This window comes from Leptonotus elevatus, chromosome 21 (assembly GCF_054856555.1).
Source record: "Leptonotus elevatus isolate MCC_2025b chromosome 21, RoL_Lele_1.0, whole genome shotgun sequence".
Taxonomy (NCBI): Eukaryota; Metazoa; Chordata; class Actinopteri; order Syngnathiformes; family Syngnathidae; genus Leptonotus; species Leptonotus elevatus.
The window spans coordinates 1,355,527-1,383,388 of NC_141259.1; the positions used below are offsets into that span (position 1 = coordinate 1,355,527).

The 27,862-nt window shown below is 39.9% G+C and overlaps 2 protein-coding genes and 1 pseudogene across 2 annotated transcripts in view; 1 reads left to right on the forward strand and 2 right to left on the reverse strand.

The window, feature by feature from the left end:
* LOC147155523 (uncharacterized) overlaps positions 1 to 3,236 on the forward strand; it is a 9,751-nt gene extending 6,515 nt beyond the window's left edge. Inside the window, exons 6-7 of the mRNA XM_086065546.1 lie at positions 1,513 to 1,578; positions 2,878 to 3,236. Of these exons, the coding sequence (XP_085921672.1) occupies positions 1,513 to 1,578; positions 2,878 to 3,042 (231 nt within the window). The 3' untranslated portion in view covers positions 3,043 to 3,236. The remainder of the gene's footprint in view (positions 1 to 1,512; positions 1,579 to 2,877) is intronic.
* The window catches only part of LOC147155517 (uncharacterized), a 132,126-nt gene extending 112,110 nt beyond the window's left edge, over positions 1 to 20,016 (reverse strand). Inside the window, exons 1-2 of the mRNA XM_086066627.1 lie at positions 19,896 to 20,016; positions 4,327 to 4,344 (exon numbers count right to left, since the gene is read on the reverse strand). Of these exons, the coding sequence (XP_085922753.1) occupies positions 4,327 to 4,344; positions 19,896 to 20,010 (133 nt within the window). The 5' untranslated portion in view covers positions 20,011 to 20,016. The remainder of the gene's footprint in view (positions 1 to 4,326; positions 4,345 to 19,895) is intronic.
* A 2,681-nt stretch (positions 20,017 to 22,697) lies between these two features.
* LOC147155524 (uncharacterized) lies at positions 22,698 to 23,631 on the reverse strand (annotated as a pseudogene).
* Positions 23,632 to 27,862: the final 4,231 nt, after the last annotated feature.

The window sequence follows — 27,862 nt, forward strand, 5'->3', positions numbered from 1 at the left end:
ACCATACGAGAACCGTATCGAGGGGCATTACTAACAAAAAATAACTTAATTGGATAAGATTAGATCACAATGAGCATGCTTATTTTTCCGCATTAACGTGTATTTTTTTTTCATTGGATTATAAAAATATATAGATATAGATAGATCTTTTTTTTTAGGTCCATGTCGAAATAATCTCCATCACTGTATAAAACACCCATGTCGCATGTTTTGTCAATACTGTGCAGCCCTCGCAGGTGCAAAGTCCTCACAATGTCGTAGTTGTGAATAACTGACACTCTGAGGACAGTGTATTTACACACTGCGAATGTAAAATAAGTTTTCAGGGCTTGGAGTTACACATACAGTCCTCATAATTCATACTCTGGTCAGGTATGGACACTCTGAGGACTGTGTATTTTCTATTAATTGTTTCATTGTGAAAAATAGACATCACCAATTTACACTAACCATTAGTGCTGACGGATTATTTATTTTTGAAATGGCAAATAAAATGTGTTTGCATTCACAATACTTTAACCTATTCATTGTTCTGTATGTACTGTAACTGTGTAAATGCACAGGTACAGACTTGTGTGTTACTAAGAATTGAATTTTATGAGTATTTTTCTCTTCATGTGTACCAGGTTTCAACTGAAGCACAATCTGAAGACATAACTGAAGACGTAGCTGTCACAGACCAAGTTGACCAGGTGACGAGATTTCTTTTTGAATGTTGACGTTGAAATACATTTTTCAGAAGCAAGACGTTGGCACAATATATAAAAAAATATCTTGTCGCACGAATGGCTCATGCAATATGTGTATTGCAAAGACAAGCAACAAATGAATATTGGATTGTATACTATAGTCTGACTTTGACCAATCAGAGACTACCTTAATTGCGCATCGCCATACGAGAAACGTATCGAGGGGCATTACTAACAAAAAATAACTTAATTGGATAAGATTAGATCACAATGAGCATGTTTATTTTTCCGCATTATCGTGTATTTTTTTTCATTGGATTATAAAAATATATAGCTATAGATAGATCCTTTTTTTTTAGGTCCATGTTCAATGTCGAAATAATCTCCATTACTGTATAAAACACCCATGTCGCATGTTTTGTCAATACTGTGCAGCCCTCACAGATACTTAGTCCTTACAATGTTATAGTTGTGAATAACTGACACTGAGGACAGTGTATTCATACACCGTGACTGTAAAATAAGTTTTGAGGGCTTGGAGTTATTATACAATTCATACTCTGGTCAGGTATGGATTCTCTGAGGACTGTGTATTTTCTTGTTTTTGTTTCATTGTGAAAAATAGACGTCACCAATTTACACAAACCTGTAGTGCAGAAGGATTTATTTATTTATTTTTGTAATGGCAAATAAAATGAGTTTGCATTTACAATACTTTAACCTATTAATTGTTCTGTATGTACTGTAACTGTGTAAATGCACAGGTACAGTCGTGTTACTAAGAATTGAATTTTATATGTATTTTTCTCTTCATGTGTACCAGGTTTCAACTGAAGCACAACCTGAAGACATAGCTGAAGACGTAGCTGTCACAGACCAAGTTGACCAGGTGACGAGATTTCTTTTTGAATATTGATGTTGAAATCAGTTTTCAGAAGCAAGACGTTAGGAGTGAAGAGTGTAGAGTAGATGCTAGGGCTGAACTATATAACTAACAAATATAATCACAACAATTTTTTATGCAATGTGTATTGCCAAGACGTTCAAAATATTGTATCCAACAATAAGCTTGTATGGGACTAAAATTCCTACAAGTCAACATTAAAAATATCTCAAATTGAAGATTTGTTGGCAGTTTGGTGATTTGGATTATGCACTGTAGTGATCTTTTTTTCCCATTAATTTATTTATGGTGGATTTTAGAGATGAACTCGCTATCAATTTAATTTTATTTTTTTAAACAGAAGTGTAAACATCAGGTAGTTAATTTACTTGTATCAAGCTTGGATAAATGTGCTTTATGTTTTGGACCTTTCGCTGCACTAGAATGGACTGGCATGATGGGTATTTTATCTTCTGTGTTATTTGTATCTGCAATGGATCTTTGTTTCACGCAACCAGAATTAATAGTGCAGGCATTTTCATTGAATGAATATAATTTAGTCAAGAGGATAAATTATGACCCATGTTTATACCTTTATCGTTAGTTGCAAGCAGCTAAATATTGAGCAATTGTCTCAATCTTAACGACTGTCTGACTCGGTAAAATAGAAAAGTCTACTGTAACTGAAGGACTGTATCACACAATATCTGTTTTAGGGGCAATGCCATAGATTAAGCATATTAACTATCCCTCTTGTTAAATGCTTCATCTCATCTTTCGAATAAATGTGACTAGATTTATAATAATCTTTAGTATGTGCACAAACTTTAGGTTCTAAATGCTTTTCTAGTTTGCTCCAGCATCTGGCACATATCCCGTTTAAAAAAAATGCAAAACTGCTTGATGATGAAGACCTTTGGTAAATTAACTTTAGCACATTAGCCCATCAATGGCAGGAGCTACTTCTGCCGCGAGCGCTCGACACTTTTCTCAAGCTTCTACTTCGAGTGTAACATCACTAAGTAACAGCGAAGTAAAGCTAGTAAATATTTATGACCACCCGCCAAAATGAATTTTAACCCGCATCTGGCAGGTTAATTTTAGAGCCACTGTATATATGCATATATGTATGTGTGCGTCTACTGTATATATGGATATCATTGCTGTCCTGTGAAAAACACGTTTCCATTTTTAGGTCGCGGGCTGCTCTCCGGTAGCTCCTATGGTGGAAGTGTTTTTCACAGAACAGCGACAATATGTGTATGTATGTATGTATGTAATAATTGTTTTCGTTTAAAAAATTAGGTTGCTGATGTATCCAGTTCAAGTGAGGATTCGTTAGCAGAGGAATATGTTCCAGATTCTCACAGTACTTCGGACACTTCCTACATTGAACCTGTTTCAGAAATTCAGAAATCCGAAGGTATTTCAGGAATGAGCTATGAGAAAACTGCTCATCCTTTAAGATGAGAGGTAGTCATGTTTTAAAGAATAAAATGTTCAATGTTCACTGACTCTTTTGCATCTGGTTTCATGTCTAGCTTATCCATTACAAAGCTGTGTTTGACCTAGATAACCTGTTCACATAAGAAGCAGTTTTATTAACATACCAGTTTCAGTCTGTCCTAAAATTGTAAGTTGTAACATGAGCACCATGTTAAAACTTACAATTTTAGGACAGATCAGGTATGACTTTGCATTTCACAGTATTGTTATGTACAACAATGTGTCCTTATATCAGGTAAGTCATTACACATCAATGCCATTTTAGTTTGTGTAAAGTCAGAATGCCAGAACTTTCAAATCACTTCAGTGACATGGTTGCTGTGTGTTGTGTAAACTTTGTCCTTGTAATGTGAGTTGGTCCTCATAATTACTATTTTTGCAATGGGCGTGGCTTATTTAGGTCATTATCTATGTCCTCACAATTACGGATTTTTTCAGGTTTTTCTTTTTTTCGTGTGTTGAGTTTTTTCAAGTTTTGAAGTGAAATTTTCCTGGACAACCCCAAAAAATTTTTTTGGGTGCAAGTCCCATCTCTCTGGCATTAGCAGAAAGGGGTGTCCCTGTAATACACAATTAAACCGGTTTGGAAAAAATGTCCTCATAATACACAGAGGCAAGTAGGTGTGTGTGTGTGTGTGTGTGTGTGTGTGTGTGTGTGTGTGTGTGTGTGTGTGTGTGTGTGTGTGTGTGTGTTGGGTGGGGCTTAAGCTTGGCTAACTGCGGAAAGACCTACACAGGGTCCAACTGTTTGAGTGGTGGCCCTGTCACAAGCCGTACTGGCCTCGCATATCCATGATATATCAATTCAAACTGCTCTTACAAGCAAATGTATTGCCACAATGAGTTTATGTTGAGCTTTTGTTGTCAATGTGACTTGCAATATCATCTAAAGAGTCATAATTATTATCATCATCGTGAGGCTTGCGTGGTGCAATGTTGACACTATCTGATAGTGGAGAACATCCACTCGTAGTCCTCCCCAGTTGTCTCCATCACCTTCTATTCTCTGTTGACATGAGCTGCTGCCAGGAGGCTCCGCCCCTCTGCTCGCCTCACTTTGACCTTTGACTTCACTCTTCAAAGGGGCTCTAGTTGATAGCAACTTGCAGATCTTATTCTCTTTGAGGTAAGGCGGGTCCTCTCCCTCTTCTGTGTGCTCTGGCTCATCCTCTTTTTCAATGTAAGGGGATTGCTGCTCCTCTTCCTCTTTAAAGTGGGGGATGTCTTCATCTTCCTCTTCTTCAGGACTAACATCTTCAGTGATGTCTGCAAGACAAGAATACAAACACAGGATATAGCTTTTATTGAGTTACTGTTAAGCATGAGCTTAATTGATTGTGCAACCTTGTGCAAACTCTCTCAAATTCTGCAGTGTGTATTCAATGACCACGCAGTCTCAGACATATATGTAAACGTATGTATACATATATGGCATTGAAAGCAACGACAAACACACAAAGTCCGTACTCAACAGAGAAGCAGAAAGAGCGGTGGACTTCCATTGATTGAACTCACCGTCCACTCCCACAGCTTGTACTGTGACGTTCATTGCAGCATCAATTTTTAGGTTGTCCCAGTAAAAAAGATGTGCCGTGTCATATATAATCCATTATAAATCTCTCCTTGTCCATGTTTGCTGCAGTGAATTAAGCGCTGTGACGTTTTGCTGACATGATTGCGAAATAGGATCTGGTGAATATTTCATTCTGAAAAGTTACCGCAATAAAAAAAATTTAAACTGCGTTTGTTTTCCTGTCCCGCTCTGTGTTCTGTGCTAGTTTTGCCATTTGAGGGATGCCGTCCGTCAAAAATAAAAAATTTGGTCTGTCCGTGCCACGGGCTCCGGCACGACGCAGCTGGTGTAATTTGAACAAGCTGATCGAATGGAAACGATTCGGCTGCGCCTCCGGGGACGCAACACACACGCATGCGGTAAAATCCCGGGGTGACGCAGCTTCTGACTGAAGGATTAAGCTTGACTGCAATGTTATTTATAAAAAAGAAAACGGCAAGCGGGTGGCAGCAAGTATAAAATCAGCCATTATCACGCAAGGATCTTGTTGCAGAAGAAGGAGGAGGAAGAAGTGTAGGTTGGGACTGGGCGTATCGTCTGTCACTAGCGTGGTGTATTTGCGCGAAGGCAGCAGACAGAAAGTAGAAAATAAACAAACAAAACGGTTAACCCTGAAAGATTGCTTTTTGGCAAAAATAAAAATTATGGCGGCGATCGAGTTGCTGCACGTCAAGGAATTGACGCTTCGTTCATCAAGCAAACGCAATGAGCAGCCGTCGAGCTATGATCCGCGGGGTTCACGGCTCCGTTTGCCGGTCACGTTGACCCCTGGACCACTGGATGCTGCGGCAGAGCTGGAGTCAGACCAGCCAGTTTTTTTATGTGCTATAAACTGTTATTTTGTTATCAAAATCACTTTTTGGAATGTTGTTGTTTTTTTGTTTTTTTTGCAGGAATTTTTTTTATGTTTGAGCTGTCACAAAAGAAAAAATTCTAGTGTTAGTCAAAGTAGTACTTGAAATGTTTGTTTTACAAAAAGCTAATTTCCTACGTTTTTTCTCTGGAATTGGAATTTGCACAAGACTTAGCTATGTTGTAACACTGATAACTAAATAACGGAAAAAGACAGAAATACAAGTTTTTCTGCTGAAAGAAGAGAGTCCAATCTTTCTTTTAGTAGGTTCCATCTTTAGATAGCAATAGAACACAATATTCTGTGGGCCTTGCAAGATCAGTCAAAATCCAGTAAAACTATTGAAGGGGTTGCTCCAATGAAAATGGCTGTGATTCAATAAGTTAAATTTCAAATCAAACAACAAAATCGAAAAACAGTAATCGGTCGTCTGAGCTTTTCTATGCATTTCTGAGATTTCCTACTGCATGCGGGCTCATTGAATGCACCCGAGTCTACAGCAGAATGCGATCCAGTGCTTGCTTTTCTTTTCCTTCTCTGCGATAAATACTTTTTTTTACAAAACCTTGTTTCTAAAACTGAAAAACACGTGTGTTCTTAATATATTTATTGAAAAACATGCGTTGTATCCGCGGCAACAAACGGCATCCAGTTTTGCCAATTAAATGGAAGTGTGTTTTTAACAGTGATGTTTGAGAACAAAGTTTGTTATTTATTAAAATTAAAATAAAGACAGCAATCTTTTTGACTTATAATTATTTTAATTTATAAAAATAATGAGCCATTTCAAGATTTTAATTAACATTTGCTACTTGTTTTAATAAAAAAAATAAGAACAGTTTCTAGATTCCACTTACCCCCCAATTTTTTTTTTTAAATAATTTCTATAATAAAACCAGTCTTATTTACTTGACCTTTAATTAATTATTAATGTTGTAATGGCAAATTCAACATTTATAATATACATTATTTATAAATATTGTATAACAATAAAATGTAAATTTGGGGACTTCCTGCCGTCACACAATTTTGGTATGACTTTGGTTGTGTCCAAGGCCGAAATTGTCGGCTACTCGACAACACGCACGGACTTACATATGAATGGACTGTCTGTCAATGCAGTTTCCGACAAGCGGCATTGAGAGTCCACTCACTCATTCACTCCATGGACAGCCAGTGAACGTATAGTATACTTCTCCGCGATCAGTTTTTTGGTTTTTGACATAGTGTTAATTGAAACTATGTAGATGACACTCTTGACTATGCAACAAACCATATTTTTGTTTTTAGCCGAAATCAACTGAAAATAGTGACTGTATTTGCTTGCATCTTGAAAACACAAATCTTTCTCCTTCCTCTATTGCCGTTATGAGGTCGCTCCCTCAGATGTAGGGATGTAACAATAACGGGAATATTGTGATATTGCGATATTAATACTGTCACATAAGGATGGGAATTGACAAGATTTTTCCGATTCCGATTTCTATTCTGCTTAACAATTTGATTCTTTATCCATTCTCTTTTGGGAAAAAAGGTAAATAAACGTAGATTAGCATCCACTTTTTAAAGCTTAGTTCTATCTGTAAACAAGAGACATGTAAAATTAACATTACAACAGTGATGTTGTAAGAGGTCCACATTTGAGGACTCCTCAATGGGGTGCCATGGGGTCCCCAGAAAAAAAAGAAAAGAAAGAAAGAAAAAAGATTTGAAAATAAACATAACTACATTTAAAAAATAATAATCTCCCGGACCCCGGAGCGCTCACAAAAACGACAAATGATAATCGCATGCTGTGTGTGCAAATACTTTTGCATAGTGGTATTGTTTCCTCCCTTAGACGAAATATCACATTTGCAAATATTGCCCTGTCCGTTTCTTGGAAGATGTCAACAAACTTTCGAGCTTGGCGCCATGTTTGTTGCCCGAAGCACGCGGAAATGTTGATGTCATCGTCACGGCATTTTCACTAAATACTACAATGTTTTTGATTAATATTTTTTGTAGGGCTGGGTATCGATCTCCTCCATTGATTCAATTTCGATTCACAAGAATTCAGTTTGATTCGATTTAGATTTTTTTCTCTTGATTTGATTAAACCAATATTTATTAATTGTGGAACAGCAATTATCAAGATATCAAGGATATGATAAAACTCCACAAACATTAAATTCTAAATGACATTTTGCGGAGGCAGTAACTGGTTAAACGATTTAGTCTATTAATGAAAGTAACATGTTATAATCACATAAGTGTTACACAAACATTGACATTAGCAAGGATGAGATGGGGGGAAAAAAAAAATCACAATTCAAATTCAATAATTGTAAATATAAATTAAAAAGATTCAGAATTGTCTTTAAGTGCAAAAAGTCACATCTATCATAAATGTAAGAAAATACTTTTAAATTTGCATGACCAGTAAATTTTCAAGAAAACATTTAAATACAAACAAAAATTAATGAAAAAAATCTGACTTCAAATTCTATTTTTTATGAATTTTTCGGAAGAAAGAGATATTAAAATAATTGATTCATGGTTTTATGAATCAATATCAGGGTTGAAAAGGAAAATTTATTCAATATCGATTTTTTAAAACCCAGACCTAATTTTAGCCTATTTTAGCCATAAATGCTAAATATAAATTTACAACTAACGACAATCTCTCTCCCCCTCTCCCTCAACTTCAAAACATTAATATGAATGCTTTAAAGCAACTTTCAGTTTATGTTGATTATGGCAGCGCCATATGGACAAAAGTGGTAATGTTATGCCTAAAGGAAGATCACATTTCCCATGAGGACAAGCACATTGCGTCGTTTTTATGTTTGTTTTTGTTTAAGCTCAAATTGACTTCCCATCTTTGTAATGAAAGGGGAAAGGGGGGAAGTGACTATGCCATAAAGCAGTCAGCACATTTGTAGTTTTTTTTATGTTGCAGTGTTCCTACCATCCGCCTCAAAGTAGCTTGCCAATAAAAATGATACAGACCCCTTCAGGCCATGGCAAAGGTGCCATTCAACTCAAAATTAGTTGAATGGCACATTCAACTAATTTTGAGTTGAAGTTTCATCAGAAGAGTTATGAAAATATTTTATTAACTCTTTAACTGCCAGACGTTTTCAGAAAAGGGATGCCGTCAGTGCCAGCCGATTTAAGCATTTTGACTGATCTTTCAAGGTCCACAGAAAATGTTCTGTTTGGACTATGGAAACACACGTACTACCAAATGAAAGATTGGACTTTCATCTTTCATCAGAAAAAAAAGTTTGTTTCTACCTTATTCCGTTCTTTAGTAATCAACAATAGAAAATGGTTAGTTTGACCCAATTTCGCCTGTTTTGGACCAAAATACGGAGAAATCAAGCTTTTAGTGAAACGATATTATTTCATGCATTCTAGTGAATTTTACACTTCTTTTTGTCCATGAATGATGCCACAAACACCTAAATAGTGCTTTACTTCTATAAAACACTACCACCAAGAATGAAAAAGTGTTTTTTGATAGCAAAATACGTTTATTTACATTCAACAGTGTAACAATTTGACAACAATTTGGCAAACTATTTACAAATGTGTGCAACTGTGGTGCTATTTACAAATATGTGGATGTTTCAACGACAGTTTTTCTTTTTGTAACACTCTCCTGCGTGCAAGAAGACGCAACAGCATTTGCACAACAGATTGCCTCTTCGCGTGCTCCACTTTCTTGCAGGCCGTTTTTTCCGGGAAATAGCAAGTATATACTGCAGTGTGTGTTGCCATCAAGTCTAATATCAGGATCATGCTACGGTTTCGTTACGTCTCGCTTCCTCGTGTCCTTCAGTTGCTACACCGGGTTGTAAGAGATGTTTTGATCCATTTTATCCACTCCATTCATGGTGGCATCGTAGTCCAGAAACAGTGTCTTCTCCGTGATCAGACTGTACCCGCTCCTCCGATGAATATGCATTGGACTCGGGGTACTCTTCATTGTCCGACAAAATGTCCGCATGTGAAAGCTCCGGCGTTAGCAGCGGTAGCCGCGCTAGCCGGTGAGGCTTACTACGTGATCATAACAGTCGCGTCAAGGCTTCCAACTTTGGCGTCAAGCTCGGAGTCATCATCATCATCATCATCAATCTGCATTGGTCGATGCCAACTCTCCATCGCCCGATCGAATGTCCGATTGTGTAGAAGTACCCGGTCGGCTATTGTGCGCGTTTTCCGGCCTTAGCAGCGCTAGCCGCGCTTAGCCAGTGAGGCTTACTACGTGATCATAACAGTCGCGTCAAGGCTTCCAACTTTGGCGTCAAGCTCGGAGTCATCATCATCATCATCATCAATCTGCATTGGTCGATGACAACTCTCCATCGCCCGATCGAATGTCCGATTGTGTAGAAGTACCCGGTCGGCTATTGTGCGCGTTTTCCGGCCTTAGCAGCGCTAGCCGCGCTTAGCCGGTGAGGCTTACTACGTGATCATAACAGTCGCGTCAAGGCTTCCAACTTTGGTGTCAAGCTCGGAGTCATCATCATCGTCGACATCAATGCGCTTTTTAGTATTGATTGATGCTTTCCGTCTTTGAAAAAAATGCTCAAGCGTGAGCTGCTTGCAACCGGTTGCTTGGTCAGCCATTGTGGCTTATTCAGCCATGTCTCCTCAACACTCTAGCTCCGCCTCACGTCTTCTACTGACGCCCACGGTGGGCGGCCCATCCAACCTTGTGCAAAGAGAGTCATCGCTGCCCTCTAGGGGCCAAAACGAGTCTTTTACTAATCAGATCTGCCTGATACTTTCAGCACAGCTGCCCAAGGCTTTCCTGCACCCGTTTTAAAAAACAAAACCAAAAAAACATAGTCTTTTAACGTCCTCGGCGCCCTTCTCTAGGTTTATGCTAAACGTTTTATAACGTTTATGGCGGTCAAAGAGTTAAGGTTGAAAAGTTCCTTAGTGCTACTTTAAACAGGCATGTGATTTGACCAAAGTGAAATTATCTGCAAATTTAGCCGGGGGTCTGGGGGCCGCAGGCACAGGTCCAGGGCAGCGCCCTGGTGGGGGGGCCAGGGGGGCGAAGCCCTCATGGGTTTTCCGTGATTTTAAGTACTTTCAATGCACTCAGATGACAAAGAAATAGACAAAACAACAGCATAAATTTCCAATGTATATTGAACTATCCCATATAAAATTGCAGTTTTAGTCAACTCAAAATCAGTCACATTCAAAAATTATTTATGTCATAAATAATGTTTTTCTATTTTTTGCTCATTAAAACATTCAACATATTTACAGGAATATACAAGTGTTCATTCTTGAGCACAATCCATTCACATGACACAAACACTACTTCCTCCTAGACTTCATTGCTTTGGAATGGGTCTTTCTAGCCTGCTTCTGTGCAGCTTTGATGGTTCTTCTTGAGGCAGCCTTGCTCATTTAAGTGTCCTGTTTCACAGCAAGTTCTGTTTGTTTTGCAGACAACATAGCTGCTTCTGCATCCTTCTCCTCCCTGTACCTTTTGGAGGATGTCCTCAGATTTAGGCACAGTTTGGACTGCACAGGATCCATCAGAATGTCTTTCCTGCCAAAATGGCTGACAGAGGTGGTCTTTCTTGCTCTTAGGGCATATTTCACAGTCTGAATAGAACTGTATGTGGCTATGTCCATTCTGCATGCTCTGGGGTTCAGGACATCACCCATGACACTGAAAGCCCCCTCTACTTGAGGCCCATGGAAGCAACTCATGAGAGCCTTCACCATCTAGGCCAAGGTTGGGTATCTTCCAACAGCAAAGACTTGAGCCCACCAACGATCCAGTGCAATTGCCTTCCCCTCTGAGTCCAAAGGTGTTGGCAACTCACTGTCCAACTGGTATTCTCTCACCTCGAGATCATAGTTCCCCAGCTCTGACTCATCAAGGACATTGGTGACCAACGATGACAGCTTCTTCAGTAGGTTTAAAGTTAAGCTGTGTCCTCTGGCAAGTGGGTCAATGGCAGAGGCTGCTTTCAGAAGCTTGCTGTTCATGGGCAACTTTTTCTGAAGGTACAGTCCACATGCCAGATATGCTGCCTTGGCTTTGGCTTTGAACTTGAACACAACTGACGACTTGTTGGAAGAATCCATCAATTTGCTGGTGACACCACCATAGAAAATATCCTTTTCTCTGAGTTGGTTGGCTTTGTTGTTCAGCTCAATTTCTGTCAGTTTACAGCCTTGAATGGACTCTGGCTTCAGGAAACAGGACAAGAACTTCTTGAAGAAGGCCACTTGCTTGTCGTTCAGCTTGTGGATCATTGGTGTTTTCGTCTCAAAGGTGATCACATAGTTCTTCAGCAAGGGCAGAACTGCTGTGTACAGGTTGAGGGTGAGAAGCGTATCCAATCTTGTGAAGAATATCTTCTCATAGATCCTCTGCTTCCTCCTCCTTCCTTCCTCAGTCATGTGCTTTTTGCCTAAAGCTGATTGTATGTCTTTGAGTTTGGCTTTGACTTCTCTTGGAATATCCTTCTAGTGGTAGATGGCCATGATGGTGGGGAGATAGAGTTCTTTATCTTCTCTGCCAAGAAATGCATGGTAGAAGATGGTAAAGACATCCATGAGGCGTAAGGTGGACATTGAAACATCATAGTTTGAAAGCCATCGATGGCTGACAAATCTCTCTGGCATGGTGAAGGTGATGCCTGTAAGAAAGCAAATTTCTTGAAGAGCTTCCTTCAGATCGGTTGACCACTTGAAATCATTGAAGAGATCATTATGGAGTCCTTCAATCTTGTACTCAAATGGCTTGCAAAAATGCTTGGAGGCGTTGTGGATGTGGTGGCAGGTATCCCCATCTATGTCAAGGAGATGTGGTGCTGGTCCCCCTCGCAAACGCGTCTCAACTCCAGATTTGGAACCCCGCATCACTGCACATGAGTCCATCAACACAGACACCAAATTGCTCCAGGGAATATTGTTCTTGGTCATGAGGGCTGAGAGTTCATCAAAGAGAGATTTGCTGTCAACTTTAACAACACTCAAAGATGCTAAATGTTCCACCACAACAGACTTTGTCAACGGGGAGAAATAGCTGACGAGTACACACAGGACACGGTGTAGATTGTTGCTGGTGGACTCGTCAATGTTCATTGAAAAGTGGGAGGATCTTAAGTTTGTTAAAGTCTCATCAAGCATAGTACGAGCAAGGCCATACTTCATTTTGTATGATGCACTGGTTCTATCCATGGACAGTCCATTCAGAGCTTTTGGATCCCTTGCCAGTTCCTTTGACAGTGTGATGAGCTTTGGGGCCATGGTGAACGGAAGAGAATTTTCGGCCAGCACTCCCAACAGCATTGCCTGAAGAATAAAAGAAATTCAACAATAATCAGTAAACAATTAAATAATTTAAATAATTATTTGAATTATAATCCTAAATGTCATGCGACCAAAGTAAATAAAAAAGGATTTAGTCTAAACTTGCATGCACATTCACATGTCAGAGTATTTATTATGGTAACAAAAAACGTTGCAAATTAGCTACAAAATAATAAATTATCTTTAACCATTGGAAATAATATTTACCATGCAATAAATCATTTAATCAATCATTCTTAATTTAATACATAATGCATAACAAAAACATAAAATACCTCATGCAGCAAGCTCTGGTAAAAACACAATCATTTCGATCATCTCTGTACTAACTGCATACTGTAGACAGTCAACATATTGAAAACTGAAAGTGCTAACATGCAGCATTCATTTGAGTTTGTGGATTAACCATGTTAAATAGTTAAGGCCATTTTTATTACGTTATAATATTTTCGAAAATTTGATTCCGATTAATTTGAAAAGTTTACCACCTACCTCAAAATTCACGACTCTATCAGCAACTGGTGCAGGTTGTTGGGGTGGATCACGTCTCTCCATTACCGCTCCCGATTGTGATGTCAATAAGGGATGGAGGCCATAAAGTTTTGGAGTTTTCGTTTGGGCACCAAAACTTCCAGCGATGGAATAATTTGTTGTTCTTGACTGGAGTTCTTTTACGTGTTTTTTGCTCTTTGCGTGACTTTCAAGAGCTTTGAAACCTCTCCCGCCATAGTCAATGGTATCACGGCACCAAATGCAAAGCGCTTTCCCGGCACGATCGATCTTCCGAATGAAGTCACTGAACAAATTCGTCACAGTCTTCTTTCCAACATTTGTCGATATATCCTTCTCTAACCAGTCCCAGCGAAACTTGTTTTTTACGAGTTTGTCAATTTCCTTAACTCGCGGAGCATCTTTGCGTTCGATCACGGACATCTTTCTTTAAACACTCGGCAAAAACGTGTGCGAAATGAACAACGGCATACTCTTATACCTTTATAACAAGCGCGTTTATTGGTCAACAAACAATGGCATACTCTATGCCTTTATAACAAGCGCGTTTATTGCTCAACAAACAATGGCATACTCTATGCCTTTATAACAAGCGCGTTTATTGGTCTACAAACAATGGCATACTCCTATGCCTTTATAACAAGCGCTCTTATTGGTCAACACGGAGACTTCCGCCAATCGCAAGATCGGTTTCATTTCAGTTGCGGAAACACTAAAACGGAATGCTGTAGAGAGACGAAATCGGATTTTTTTTTTGGGGGGGAGATAAAAAAAGCGGAATTCCGCGAATTAGCGGAAAAATCACATGCCTGTCTTATACCTTTATAACAAGCGCGTTTATTGGTCAACAAACAATGGCATACTCTATGCCTTTATAACAAGCGCGTTTATTGCTCAACAAACAATGGCATACTCTATGCCTTTATAACAAGCGCGTTTATTGGTCTACAAACAATGGCATACTCCTATGCCTTTATAACAAGCGCTCTTATTGGTCAACACGGAGACTTCCGCCAATCGCAAGATCGGTTTCATTTCAGTTGCGGAAACACTAAAACGGAATGCTGTAGAGAGACGAAATCTGATTTTTTTTTTTGGGGGGAGATAAAAAAAGCGGAATTCCGCGAATTAGCGGAAAAATCACATGCCTGTTTAAAGGACAAAAGAAAAGTATTACAATATTTACATGCAATGCACTAGTTCAATTTCAAATATTTTGTTTACTTATTAGCAGCTGTCCCCAAACAGTGCCACTGATTGTGTGAAGACATAGTTTGCTGGCTGGAAACAGATTAAAAACATATCACTCATCACTTGAACGTGACTTGTGGGATGCCGTAATTTCTTGATGTTGCTGTGCTTTGTCCTCAGAACAGCTACGACTTAGGTCATCTTTAGCATGCAGTTGTTGCCCGTGTTTTATTGGACATGCTAGCTGAAGATAGCAACATGAAGCTAACAAACAGGCCAGCGTGGCCGTTGCGTTTCCCCGCAGTCATCCTAGTTATGCCGGCGTTGCTTCAATGAGAAAAGTCTTTTGATTTGATTTACGTGAAGGCAACGGGGGACTTTTTATACTACTACTCACACAGACTTACTGTAGATATGAAAGTCTGTGGCTATGTCTTGTTGTCGTGGTTAGGTTACGGATCACCGTGAACGCGCCAAACTCTCGTAAAAGTTTTATTTATTCATTGTTATTATTAGGGCTAGCACGGAATATGGAACATGACTCCAATTTGCGGGACACATGAACTGAACTTCAAACGGCGTGCGTGCACGCGCTACGCGGGACGAATGGTCACTCTAAAGTCAGAGTATGGCCTGCCTCTTTTTGCCAATGCATGCGCCGCCGGGGAGGGAAAAAAAGCATCACATGATCGATCACGTCAAAACGAGAATTCACCATTGGAATGGGAAAAGCGAAAGTTCTGCAAAATAATTACCCAAACCAAAGACCTACAGTAATTTCTGGACTATAATTTAGCATTTTACAACATTGAACCTTATTTACAATTTCAACAAGACCACCATAGCTGAAATATTGCCGTCATGATTTCGCTACCGGCACGCGAAGCACGAGCGCTCCCGAAGGTCGAGAGACATGACCATGGACTGGAGAAGAACCGAGGCTCCTCCAAGCTGCAGCTGGCTGGTCGTGACAAATGCATCCACTAGTACATATTAAAATGTAAATATAGTTCAGCGTTGTTGTAAAACTATTATGTTTATTGAAAATCCTGTATTTTTATGACTTTGGGGACAGCCGCAGAGTGCCTCTGCCTTGCTGGCTGAAAAAACAGGAAATGGGCGTTGCTCCGTGATCTGGTTCTTCTTCGGTAGTTGCGCTTCAGGTCTCTCCGGTGCACTCCTGTTGATATAGCAAGTCCATAATGGCGCAACGCTGCAACTGCAGTTAAAATAAGTTGTCATTTGCGATATGGCGAACGCTTAAGCTCAGCCCTGGTTTACAGTTCATAATTGAAAATGTTCAAACTAATTTTATCGTTCCAAAATTAACTAGTTCATAATTCAAGCCTTTTGCTGCCCCCCTTCATTTTGAGTATTAAGCATTACATTGCCCATATCATATTTATTTTCCTTTAAAATTTAACTTCGATCGTTGACATTGCATCATCAAAGAAAGCAAACCATTTTCAACACTCAAAATAAATAAATACCACACATAGAGGGGCCTGACTGATATTATAGACTTAAAAAAAAATATATTAAATTTACCAACTTTGGACAAGGTCAAAAATGAAGCCGGCTCATTGACGAGCAATGCAAGTAGTACTTGTTTTGTTGTCGTTTATCTCGGGGAAAAAAACATGCAGAGTAAACACAGTTGTTATGGAACTTGCAGAAGCGACTCCAGACACTACGACCGACCACATATGAAGCAGTGGCGAGCGGTGGCCTTTAGGAGTGGGCATGCTGGAGTGATATATATGCGAGGGTCATGTAGGGCGCGAGCAGAAAAAATGTGAGGGTATTTTTATTATTCATTTTAATATTAAATAATATTTAATTATTATTTTATACCACTGTGTAGGTATAAAATTAAAGCAGAAATAATCAGGACTGACGCGGGTTGATGCACACACACACACACACACACTGTAATGTAACCAGCTCGGTGGTGAGTAAAATGACAATACAGGCCCACAAATTTGCCAATACGTTTTTGGAATTTACAGTTGTTGCATGCCAGGTGGCAAGTAATTGATGTTAGGAGCATGGGTAGCACACAAGGAGGAGGGGAGTGGCGTAAAAATTGGCACACTGAAACAAAACGGGTGGACATACTGGTGGAACCACACAAAGGCAGGGACATAACACGACGAAACACACTCTACTTCACAACATGGAACTAAACAGAACGGAGCCAACGCTCCCGAATGTTGGGCCACTCTCCCGCCCTTCCAAACTGGCCGAGTGCAATGCCGAATGAATAATGGTGATAAATGAATTGACGAACTTATGGCGGAAATCAACATGAATGAATAGTGGAAGGAATCACCGGATGAACTTATGTCTAAATTGCACTGAAACAAAAGGACAGCGGAACAAACACACAACACAAGAAATATAGGGGCTGACTACAAAATTTACTACCGCAGGGGGGAAAAACTCACACAAGCAGCCAGACCAACAATCAGCCTGACCATGACCACCAGCCTTTTAAACTGTGGCCCCTAGTGACCACAGCTGGTCATGCACCTGAAGCCACAAATCGGGGAAAAGGTTCACCAATCAGGGAGGAGCACTCATACAGCTCGCATCCACCACTCACAACCACAAAAAAAACAACAACAAAAAAACAGACATGACACCCGTAACAACAGTATTGGAACTGGCTCGTGCTCATGAAGTGGGCTCAACCCAAAACTTCAGAGGGATAAATGTGAACGTGGATCAACTTGTGCGGACGTCTAAAAGAGCTGTTTAACGCCAGTGAAGTGAGCCTTTCAACTTCATATGTAGTAAACATGCTCCTAAGATGACAGTCCTGCTCTTGCCGGCTACCGCCGTCCCGAAGAGGTAAGCGATTGTCTTTATTTTATTTTTGGCGTTTTGGCACTACCCAGACTGCCGGACGACAATCATGAATGCAGAGGAAAGATGCTAAAATGGCGTTGCCACTGTTGTTCTGACCCGTGTTGCTTACCGCCTGATTTTTTTTTCTGCCTTTTGTGCAGCTGTGATATGTATGAAGATTTATCTGTAGGGCCTTTCTGAATTAAGGAAACTGGTTTATAAGCGGGAAGGATATAATTGAAATAATTGAGGTATAGCAAGTTTTGTTGGTTGTGCCCAAGAATTTCCGAGTAGAATTGAGATCGCTTTACACACACAAAAGCAAAAAAAATGTAACCCCAACCACTATCAAAGACGCAAGACAACCAGATATGACAGACAGGGCATATGGTGGTAAAGGAAGGATAGCTTGTTGAAACTGGAGAATGTTAGTGTCAGTTGCGTATGTGGTAGATTATTGTTATATGTTTAGTTATAGATGAGCAGTAATTGATAATTCAGTGATAGGCAAAATTCATTAAATTTGAATTAGGGCTGCATGATATATTGAAAAAAAACCATCATCGCGATGATGGCACGTGCAATATGCTCATCGCAAAGACGTGCGATAAATTCAAACTTTTGTTATGGTACTGTATGCTTCGCATTGCCGTTTATCCAAGTTTGACCAATCAGATGCAACCTTAAATACGCATCGCCACTCACCTCCCTAGATACTGCTCTCCTATTGGCTGGAGCGAACCACAGGCGTCCTGTTAGCAACTCCGTATTTGTGGATGGAGGAAAAGAGGAAAAATAAATAGCTGAGGCGGGAGAGGAATAAATGAACGAGGATGAAAGCAATGAACTATTTGTGCCTAAAAAGAATAGCACGTTTGCAATATGGGACTACTTCGGCTTCAGGTGAGATGCCTTGTCACAGACGCAAAGTACTGTGCAAGAGATGTCAAAGAACAGTAGCTACGTCAAGAGGAAACGCAACCAACCTACACAGCCGTCTTCAGAATCCCAATACTACTTATGTGAAGGCAAGTAATCGATAACCATTATTGACAGTTTTGCGAGCGTCACACCTTACGAGAAAACTTCCAAGCGCCACAAAGCTATTACTGCAGCTTGCCAGAAAGTACCTCAGTCTGTATACCTGCAAGCAACTCACCCTCCGAGAGACTTTTTAACGTGCCTCGGGAAATGTAGTTACATACCAGCGTACTTGTTTAAAACCGGCCAAAGTGAACATGCTGGTCTTCCTGGCAAAAAACCTTAAATCATTTTGTTAAGCAGAGTTGCTTTTTATGGTTACAGTAACATTGAAACGGCAAGACTTAGATCTTAAGCAATTTGTTTTCAAGAATTATTATTATATATTTTTTGGTATATTTATATGTATTGTATACATTGTATATTGTTTAATTTACCAGTCATGCTAAAGCTCTTGGGAATGTCATGATTGTCGCTTACCCATGGTTATGCTTGAATAAAATAACTGATTTCTGCTGGGGTTAGGTTCCAAAAAAATACCCGCAATAAATGAAATCCGCGAAGTAGTTAGCTTTATGTTTTACATTTATTATAAATGTTTTAAGGCTCTAAAACCCCTCACCACACAGTTTATACAGTTTTCTCATTGAGGCATTTACATTTTCTCACATTTCTCTCTTGTTTAAACATTCTCAATGTTCAAACCTTCATAAATTTTATAAAATAGGTACATTGCTGTAAAAAAAAAAAAAAAGCATGTAAAATTGCACTTAAAAAAATCCGCACAAACAGCTAGGCCGCGAAAAGTGAACGCATGTCCGAGTGATCATTGATATCTCCCTCATCCAGGCTGTAACACGTAGGACAATGTTTTGAGGGGGAGAAAAAAAAACTTTACGTGTGGATCAGGTCGGCTCTTTTCCTAGTCTTTTTCAGCCATCTACACTCAAGCCATCTCCTTAATTGAACATTAGTATGTTCTTCAACGTCGATACCAGTGAATTTGGCACCAGGGATATCATTCTCTGACAGAATTAGTAGATTTAGCGCAGTAGACACCTCGCTAATAGACTGTTTACATGTGTCTAGCATGACTGGCCGGCCGAGTTTGACCCCCTCGCTCTATTTGATTTCTATTTGGCTGGGTCAACACCCGAAAACATAGAACCCTGTTAAAGTAATGCAACTTGATTAATATTTAAAACTTTTGGAATAATTCAATTCCAAATAGGCAAGTAAGTCTATTTTTAATTGGTTGGTTTTTAATTATTTATTTATTTATTTTAAAATTTGTATTATTACTTTGTATGACCACTGGTGAGTTTTTCATTCATTAACAAAAGGCTACCAACATTTTTGTCCATGCGTGTTTAAATAAAACAGATAAGACAACTGCATATGAATACTAGTATTGAAAATGTAAATTATTTCCTGAACAAAAGAAGACATTTTTCATCTCAAATAATCCCCCCCCCCGGTTCAAAATAAAGGGGGAAAAGTGAGAGTAAGAAGTGACCCAACCTGCTCTGTGAAGCACAACTCTTGGCTGCATCCTGCCAATGATGTCCAATTGTTGACGTTGTCGCTCCTCGTCCTCTTTTGCTCCAAAAAGTTCCTCCTCATACTCCGCTGTCATTCTGCGCTAAATTTCACATGACAATCACAAATCGTTATGCTCACACTTGATCTGTGCTGAGCGATGTGTTGTTGATCACAAACGAATCTTCGTTAGCGGCTAGCAAGCTCAATTAAGCTAGACCGAGAAGCTTCAGCGTGCAACGAGATCGAATTTAAGCAACACGATAATTCAAAATGATGGTTTTGTCCAGTTAAGTGATGATGATGATAAGGCGTCCTGAGTAGAGGTTTTTATACGTTGGCTACAAATTGAGCAAATTTGGGTGAATCGCGTGCATTTATCCTACCTGCAGTCTCGTTCTTGTGTCGACTCTTTTAATCGTCACCTACTACTTCTTGTTCTACTCTTTTTTGGAGGTTGGCAAGTAACTTTTAATGCATTACCGCCATCTTCTGAACTGGAGTGTAGCTCTGGGTAATCCTATTTCACAACGCTCTATTTAACCCTCTTCCCAAAAATAAAAATAGAAATTTAACACTTAACACTTAACTTACATGAACTTTGCCGTTAATGTGTTTAGAATTCAAAGCTATTCTCTGACCTTTACCGCATTAATTGGTTGTTGTCTTGCCTATGACTATATTGCCTGCCTAATTATTTTTAACACGTGATTCTAATACATGCACGGGCGTAGTGATGGCCAAATGAAGCTGTAGTGAAGAAGATCCGAACTTGAACAATGGACGAATTATTACTGTACTTCGAAAATGGGTTAACTTCTTGACTTCCAATTTTGACGAGGTCCACACATAAGCAATGTGCTAAGGCCTTTGCCCCTTGCATCGACGTAGCCATGCAGCTCAAAAGGGGCGTGTCCTATAAACCTTCGTTCATATCTATGGTTATCATCTTCCAACTATTACTTTGTACTTAGCTACATTAGCCAACTAAACTGACACTACCAAACATCATTGCTTTTGTTGTGTAGAGAAACAGACTCTTATGATCACAATTACCTGTAATAATACAGTATAGAACCCATTAGGCCTATTATTGTTTGTTTTTATTTGTTCATTTTTCCTTTCGGACAATCATAGAGACAATTTACTACATTCACTTTTCATATACAATTATACCCGAAAAGAAAAAGAGCTGACAAGATGAAGCCGAAGTTTATTAATTCCTGTTCCCAGAATGCAAAAGGTTGCAAATAATCAGAGTGGTAATTCGTCACATAGAGTTGTGTGGATTATCAAGTTGTTAATTGATGCAAATGTTCGTCGTCCTAATAGTCTTTGTTGATCAAAATGTTGATTTGTTCTCTTGTTGATCAGTTTGGTCTAGTAGCATTGGATAGCTATGGATAAATGGCAGTCGGCATCCAGCCTTACCCTTCAGTCAGTTCCTTCCTCGTCTCGATTTCTGTTCATCGCTGTGTTCCGACGAGCAATCATCTCCAGGTTGTTCAGATTTGTAGACAAATTCATTGCCATTCTGTTCGTGGCGATGTTGGATGCAGCTAGGTCGTTCTTCACTTGTGACTTGTCGTCACAGGCCTTGGACAAGTTGGCTTGCACTCCAGTGATGGTGCTCAGAGCCACAGTGGCCATTTCCACTGCCTTTTCTTGCCCATCCTGCATTTGTTTGAGGAGTTGATGCAGCCAGAGGGCTCCAATCCCTAGCAGAAGCCTTCCAGCCACCAGCGTGATGAACAGGTAGATGTCTTTGGCGTCTTCAACTTTGAGTGAGGCTAGACACAGCGGCCGCCATCTTCCCAAGCTATCTTCTGCAAATCCAGACATGAAAGTTCCACCCGGACATGAGAGTTGACCAGGTCCAGTTCTCATTGTTAAGAAGATCTTGTACAGAGCACTTAAAAACCAGTTTACTAGTTCCATGTTGTTTTTATGTTTATCATAAATTTGTTCAAGTTAATTACAAAACAGCCATATGCTGTATTCACATCCATTATAGGCAGTGTTGGGAATAACGGCGTTTAAACTAACAGCGTAAGGTAACTCCGTTTTTTAATTCATAAACGGACTAATCCAACTAATTATTCTCCCCATATTTGAAACGCCGTTATCGTTATTGTATGAGAAATGCGTTGCGTTAAAATTTATTTATTAGATTCAATGCTCGAAGTAAGCTTACAAGACATTGTGCGGTGATTAACTCTAAAAATGTAATTTGCGCACAGTTAGAGGCACTGTTGTTGTCGGTCCTCGTCACAATAAAAGTGTGTTGACGGCTGAAATGTATAGTGACTTTTATTTTGACGGTGCCGCGGGAAACGTGTCACGACGTGACGGACGTGTCATCCTTCTTCCTTCTGGACCTTAAGGCTTAGCATATTTTAGTATTTTAGCAAAGTGTCCACGTCCTCGCCTGTAACTGTTTTGACAACTTTGACAAGAGTGACATAAATAAAAAATAGCAGTCGAGATTTGACGAAAAACGGCCGCCATGTAGTGATGGTAAACTGAAGCATCATGAAGCAATGAGGCCTTCCATCCAACTGGTTCGCTCCTGGGCCGAAGCATCATGAGGCTTCATTTGTTCTATTGCGCCTTCATGTGGAAAATAAATGTCATGACAGACAGTGATTAAAATGATACCATGGATTTGATGGGGTTAAAAGGGCAGGGAGTTGTGATGTGAATGAATGTGCGTGTGGTAATTGAAAGAATGATTGCTTTATTTTAGACATTGATATATAAACAAGGAACAAGACACACCTTTCATTAATTTTTATTGAGGAAAACTAGCATTTCCAGAGTTTTTGGATTTAAACGGTTTCTTATTTTAGATAGGATTTCTCCTGCTTTTGAAAATAGTCTTTTGCAAGGTACGGATGAGGCCGGGGTACAGAGAAAGGTTATTGCTAGTTTGTAGAGGTTTGGGTAGACATGTTTGTGCAGCTCCCAGTAGTCCAGGGGGTTTGACATCCTGCTTATGTTGGGTTCCCCCAGGTAAGTGTGGACCTCCACAGTCGCATCTGCAGTCTCACTCTGGGTCCTCCTCTGCATGACTGTGTGGTCCAATCGCCGCCACAGCTTGTCACCTAAGACACAACAAACAGACTAACAGCCAACAGGCAGTTCTGGCTGCCCATCGTAGAGATGGGAGCAAAAGAATGCCTTATCCCACAATAATGCACTGCCGCTCATTTCCTATTGCTTAATTAACACCATTAGAATGTATCGAATATTACCTTGCTCCACAGGCTGGGAAGCTTCTGATGTGTCCGGTTGTGTTGATGAAGATGATGGGTTGGAGGAGGAGGAGGAGGAGGAATATGCCCTGTGCCGGCCGGATCATTGTCGCACATTCAGCTGTGAGCCTCCTCTCAGCCTCTTGTGCTTTATTGGGGCTAAAGAGTGTTCTCTTGGTACCCAAGTTCTTTTGAACAAAGTTTACACTTCACCTTTTGAAATATCAGCAAGTAGAAGAAAGACATTAAACGAGGGATACACTGTGTTGTCACAATCATTTACAATATATATTCACACTGGTTATTATAATTTGTACCTTTTTAGGAGAGATCTGCTCAAAATGATCCCAGACATGGGATGTTCTCTTCTTTTTCGTTGCGGGTGCGTCCATTGCAAAACGAATCCGATTGAATGGAGGTTTGAAGATGCGAGTTGGGTGTGCCAGTGTCACCTGTGAGCTCATTGTCGTCTCGGTGCGCCATTTTATTTCGAATCACCCGCGAAACTATGTGTTGGCGATGACGTAAGAAGCCCGTCTGGCGAGGCTTCGGGCGTGGCCACAAGCGTAATCAACACATGCTTTGCAGAATTGTTTCCGGTTTACTCGCACACGCATCGGCGCCTCGGCACACGCATCGGCGCCTCAGCACACGCATCGGCGCCTCGGCACACGCATCGGCGCCTCGGCACAGTAGGGCACATCACTACTTGCTACTACTACAAGTCCTATTACTATTGCTACAAGTACTACATGCGGCTTTCCACCTTGCAAGAGTCAGCAGTCCCATTCAAAATTTCCGCGGAAATGTTTCTAGTTGATTTTAAAGTACCATAAGTTAAAACACTCATTCTTCACTTGATCTCTTTGAAAAAAACATATACTTTTGTGCACTTTCAAATATGAGAGTGTGGTGATATATCTTCAGTTTATAATTCTACACATATAAAGATATGTTTAAAGATTTATTGACGTCAGAAAACTGCCCAACTCTAGGCTTAACATGCACCATTCACATAAAAATGTCACTCCATCGCCTCCATGAGTGTGAGCAAATTTCTTTCATAACACTTTTCACATGTTTAGCACTCCTGAAATAAGAGAAATAAAATTGCCGAGCGTGTCGCTATGACTTACCGGTATCTTTATCGCTGTTATGGTGCTTGTGGAGTCGCAATATGACTCTTGGTGGAACATGATTGTCAACAAATTGCTCCTCATGGCGCCGCAAGTACTTGTAGTAGTAGAAGCAGTAGTACTTATAGTAGTGTTACTGTTATGATTTGTGTATATCATGCTTAGGTTTGTTGTTTTGGCTTTGTTTCCTGTCTTGCTCGTTTTGTTTGCGTCTGTACTCGTCATCCTGTTCCCTTGTGTCATCCAATCATCTCCCCCAGCCACTTGTGTCTTGTCCAGGTGTGTTTGTTGTATCATTGTCGCTGTCACCACTCTTGTGTTTTGTTGTTACTTTGATTTTTGGTCTTTAACGAACATTGTTGGTTTTGTTTATTTAGAGTTTTACCCAATACCCCTGTTAGTGTTAGTGTCTGGGTGGGCGGTGGGCGAGAATCCTGGGCGTAGCTAATCAATTGGCCAAGATGGCCGCCGCCCTGGGTGGGCGGATGTCAAAGGGTAAAGTTTGGTGGAGGACCCAGAAGCAGGGCAAGAAGGCAGAGGTGATGGACAAAAAAAGGAATTTAATTATTCAAAACAAAAGCAAACACCAAATGGCAGTAAAACAAAACGTGGGGAGGACAACAAGGCAAAAAACTGGCAGCATGACGGGAGGAAAACGACAATGAACTGACACAGACAGAGGGGAGACAGGAGACTAAATACACACACGCTAATGACACAACAAGACACACCTGGGGCAAGACACAAGTGGCTGAGGGCACTGATTGGTTGACACGAGGAAGGGCAGGATTACACTTAACAAGACCAAGACACACAAGGAAAAACAGAACCCAAACATGACAGCGCAGTGGCGAGAATCCTGGGCGTACCTAATCAATTGGCCAAGATGGCTGCCACCCTGGGTGGGCGGAGTGGCGAGAATCCTGGGCGTACCTAATCCCATTGGCCAAGATGGCCGCTGCCCTGGATGGGGCAGAGGGACAAGAATCCTGGGTGTACCTAATCATATGTCCAAGGTAGTAGTAGTAGTAGTAATAGTATTTGCAATAGTACATAGGCCAAGCCTTGAGTATACATAGAATAAAAGGGGGTGAGTTGAGCTCAACAGTGAGAGAGATGACAGGCAGCCCTGATTGGCTGAGGCAGTTGCTATGCAGAAGTGAGAGATCAGGCAGTATAGCAAAAAAAATAAAAAATACACTATTTATATAGCAGACCATTACATTACATTTAAAAACAAAAAAATAATGTTGTGCTTTTATTTTTTAAAATTTATTTTAAAAGAAAAATCGGTCAAGAAATGTGGAAATTAACCATAATCAACATAAACTAAAAGGTCCTTACTGTCGCTTTAAGAAACATGCAAATTCACGAGTTTTCTAAATACTATATGACGGGGGCGGGGCATCATATTTCCTTCGCTATGAAAGACAAAATACGTAATAACTCCCCGGTACATGCTCCAAAAAATCCCAAACTTCACTTGTATGTTTATAGTCACGACCTGAAGGTATATCTATGACAATAGTCAGTTATAAATATAGTGCCACCTAGCCCTTGGGTCGACAAAAAATAAATAAAATTACGACACCTAAGGTATTTTGTCCCAAATTTGGAGATTCTTTGTAAGTGTGATAACTGTCATTTATGATTTTTTTTTTAAAACTTTCCACCACTCAAAATGTTCAGTGACATCAGAACAATCCATACATATGTACTTTTATTTATTTATTTATGATGCCCTATGGACAATAAAAGCAATATTGTGCTATGAGTAAAACTAACTAACATGTGTGTATGTGTGTATATATATATATATATACTTTTAAAACAATCGCAATGGGGGAAACTCATTGTCAAAAAATAAATTAGGACGCAGATTTTTGAGGGTCTTATCATTGACCAAAAAGCTTTACACACTCATCACACCTGGCAAAAAAAATATGCAAAGGTTTATTATGCCATTTTCAACAAAATTCTGCTTCCAATGTGCCATTACCCCAACGTGCCAGTACTCCAACCTGCAAGTACCCCGAAGTGGCCGGGGCCATTTATAGCTGCCCGCAGCTCTAGTTTTAACTGCGCTTTGAGGCGCTATTGTTTTTTTGTTTTTTTTTTCAAGAAAGTCAGTAAATTACACATGCACCAATCCGTCAGCATTATTTAACTTTTGTTAAATGTTGTTTTCTTTGTGTTAAATAATAAAGGGGACAGACAGAGCAGTGAAGCTTCAGTTTTGGGCACAGTCTCCAGGTTTCAGGCCCAGGTTAGGCTCATATCTTGCAATCACACTTGGCCTGCACAAAAGCTGGTCCAATTAATAATCCGGTGTACACACATGATCAAAAATTTAAAAGACAAATATTGTATAATTAACAGTGTCTCATTGTTCAATGTTATATCTATTTTCTCAATATATAAAATACAAAAATTATAAAAATTATAGTATTGGTTCTATTGTAGGAAGAGACAAGAAGGTACCGAGGTTGATTCCATTTAAAATTCCCTGGTGGATGTTTTGTCACTTTTGCCAAACTCCCGCAAGGTGATGTTTTTTGACTGAATGACTGACTGAGGTTCACCACAGTAACTCTAATATCAAAAAGGCAAAATAATAACCAAGAGAATGGGCTCTAAAGCACTCCAATTACATTCAAACGTCTCCACGCAGTAATACACAATCATATAAATAAGTCGCTTTAATGGCATTTCACTTGATGAATCAGATTCAGTATCACATAACACACACGACAACACAACAAACAGCTAGGTAACAGCTACGCTAGGCAAGGCTGTTGCGTTTTAGAAATGGTTCACTTTCCGTTAAGTGTCAGCTGTGTGGATCTACGTGCTGTTTGAAACCCTCCTAAAAAAACAGCATGGACTTCAATGCCTTGATAAGCTTTTATGTTGAAGTTGGCCCTCGCAGCGCTTGCATACTATGAAAAATCGTTATGGCGACTGGCTTGACTTACCTTCCCGATGAGAGGCTGGACCAAGACCAGTTGTATTGCTATCACATACTCTTGCCACCAACATCAACACAAGGCATGGGCCGACTACCAGTTTGACGGTTTTAAAAAGTCCAGGTTTCAACAACCCATAAAACTGTTAACCAGTAGGGGTGGGTAGCATTAAGATTTTAACGATACTGCTACTCTTAATGATACTGTGTAGCCATCTGGAAGTTTAACAGTATTTTTATCAGTACTTTTTGTTTTTGTTTAGAAAAACACCAAAACAAAGATATCAGATTTAACACTTTTTTCATGTGCATTTTGAAACTTGTCACTGTTTTACTCGTGACTGCCACCTCTGGCCTAAACTGCAGCCTCTGTGTCAAGCTCATGCAAGGCTCCAAAAATATTGAAGAATATTGGTCGACACTAGATGCATTTTATTTGAAAAACTGCTCCCATCATTTTTTTTTTTTAAAGGTGATAAAGCAAATAGTTGAGGGTTTTCTAGATTTTGCTGTGGCCTCAGGCCCAGAATCCCACCCGACTAGAGCAGCTGAATCTCATCTCCACATTCAGAAGCAAAACAAGAGCAAACTGCT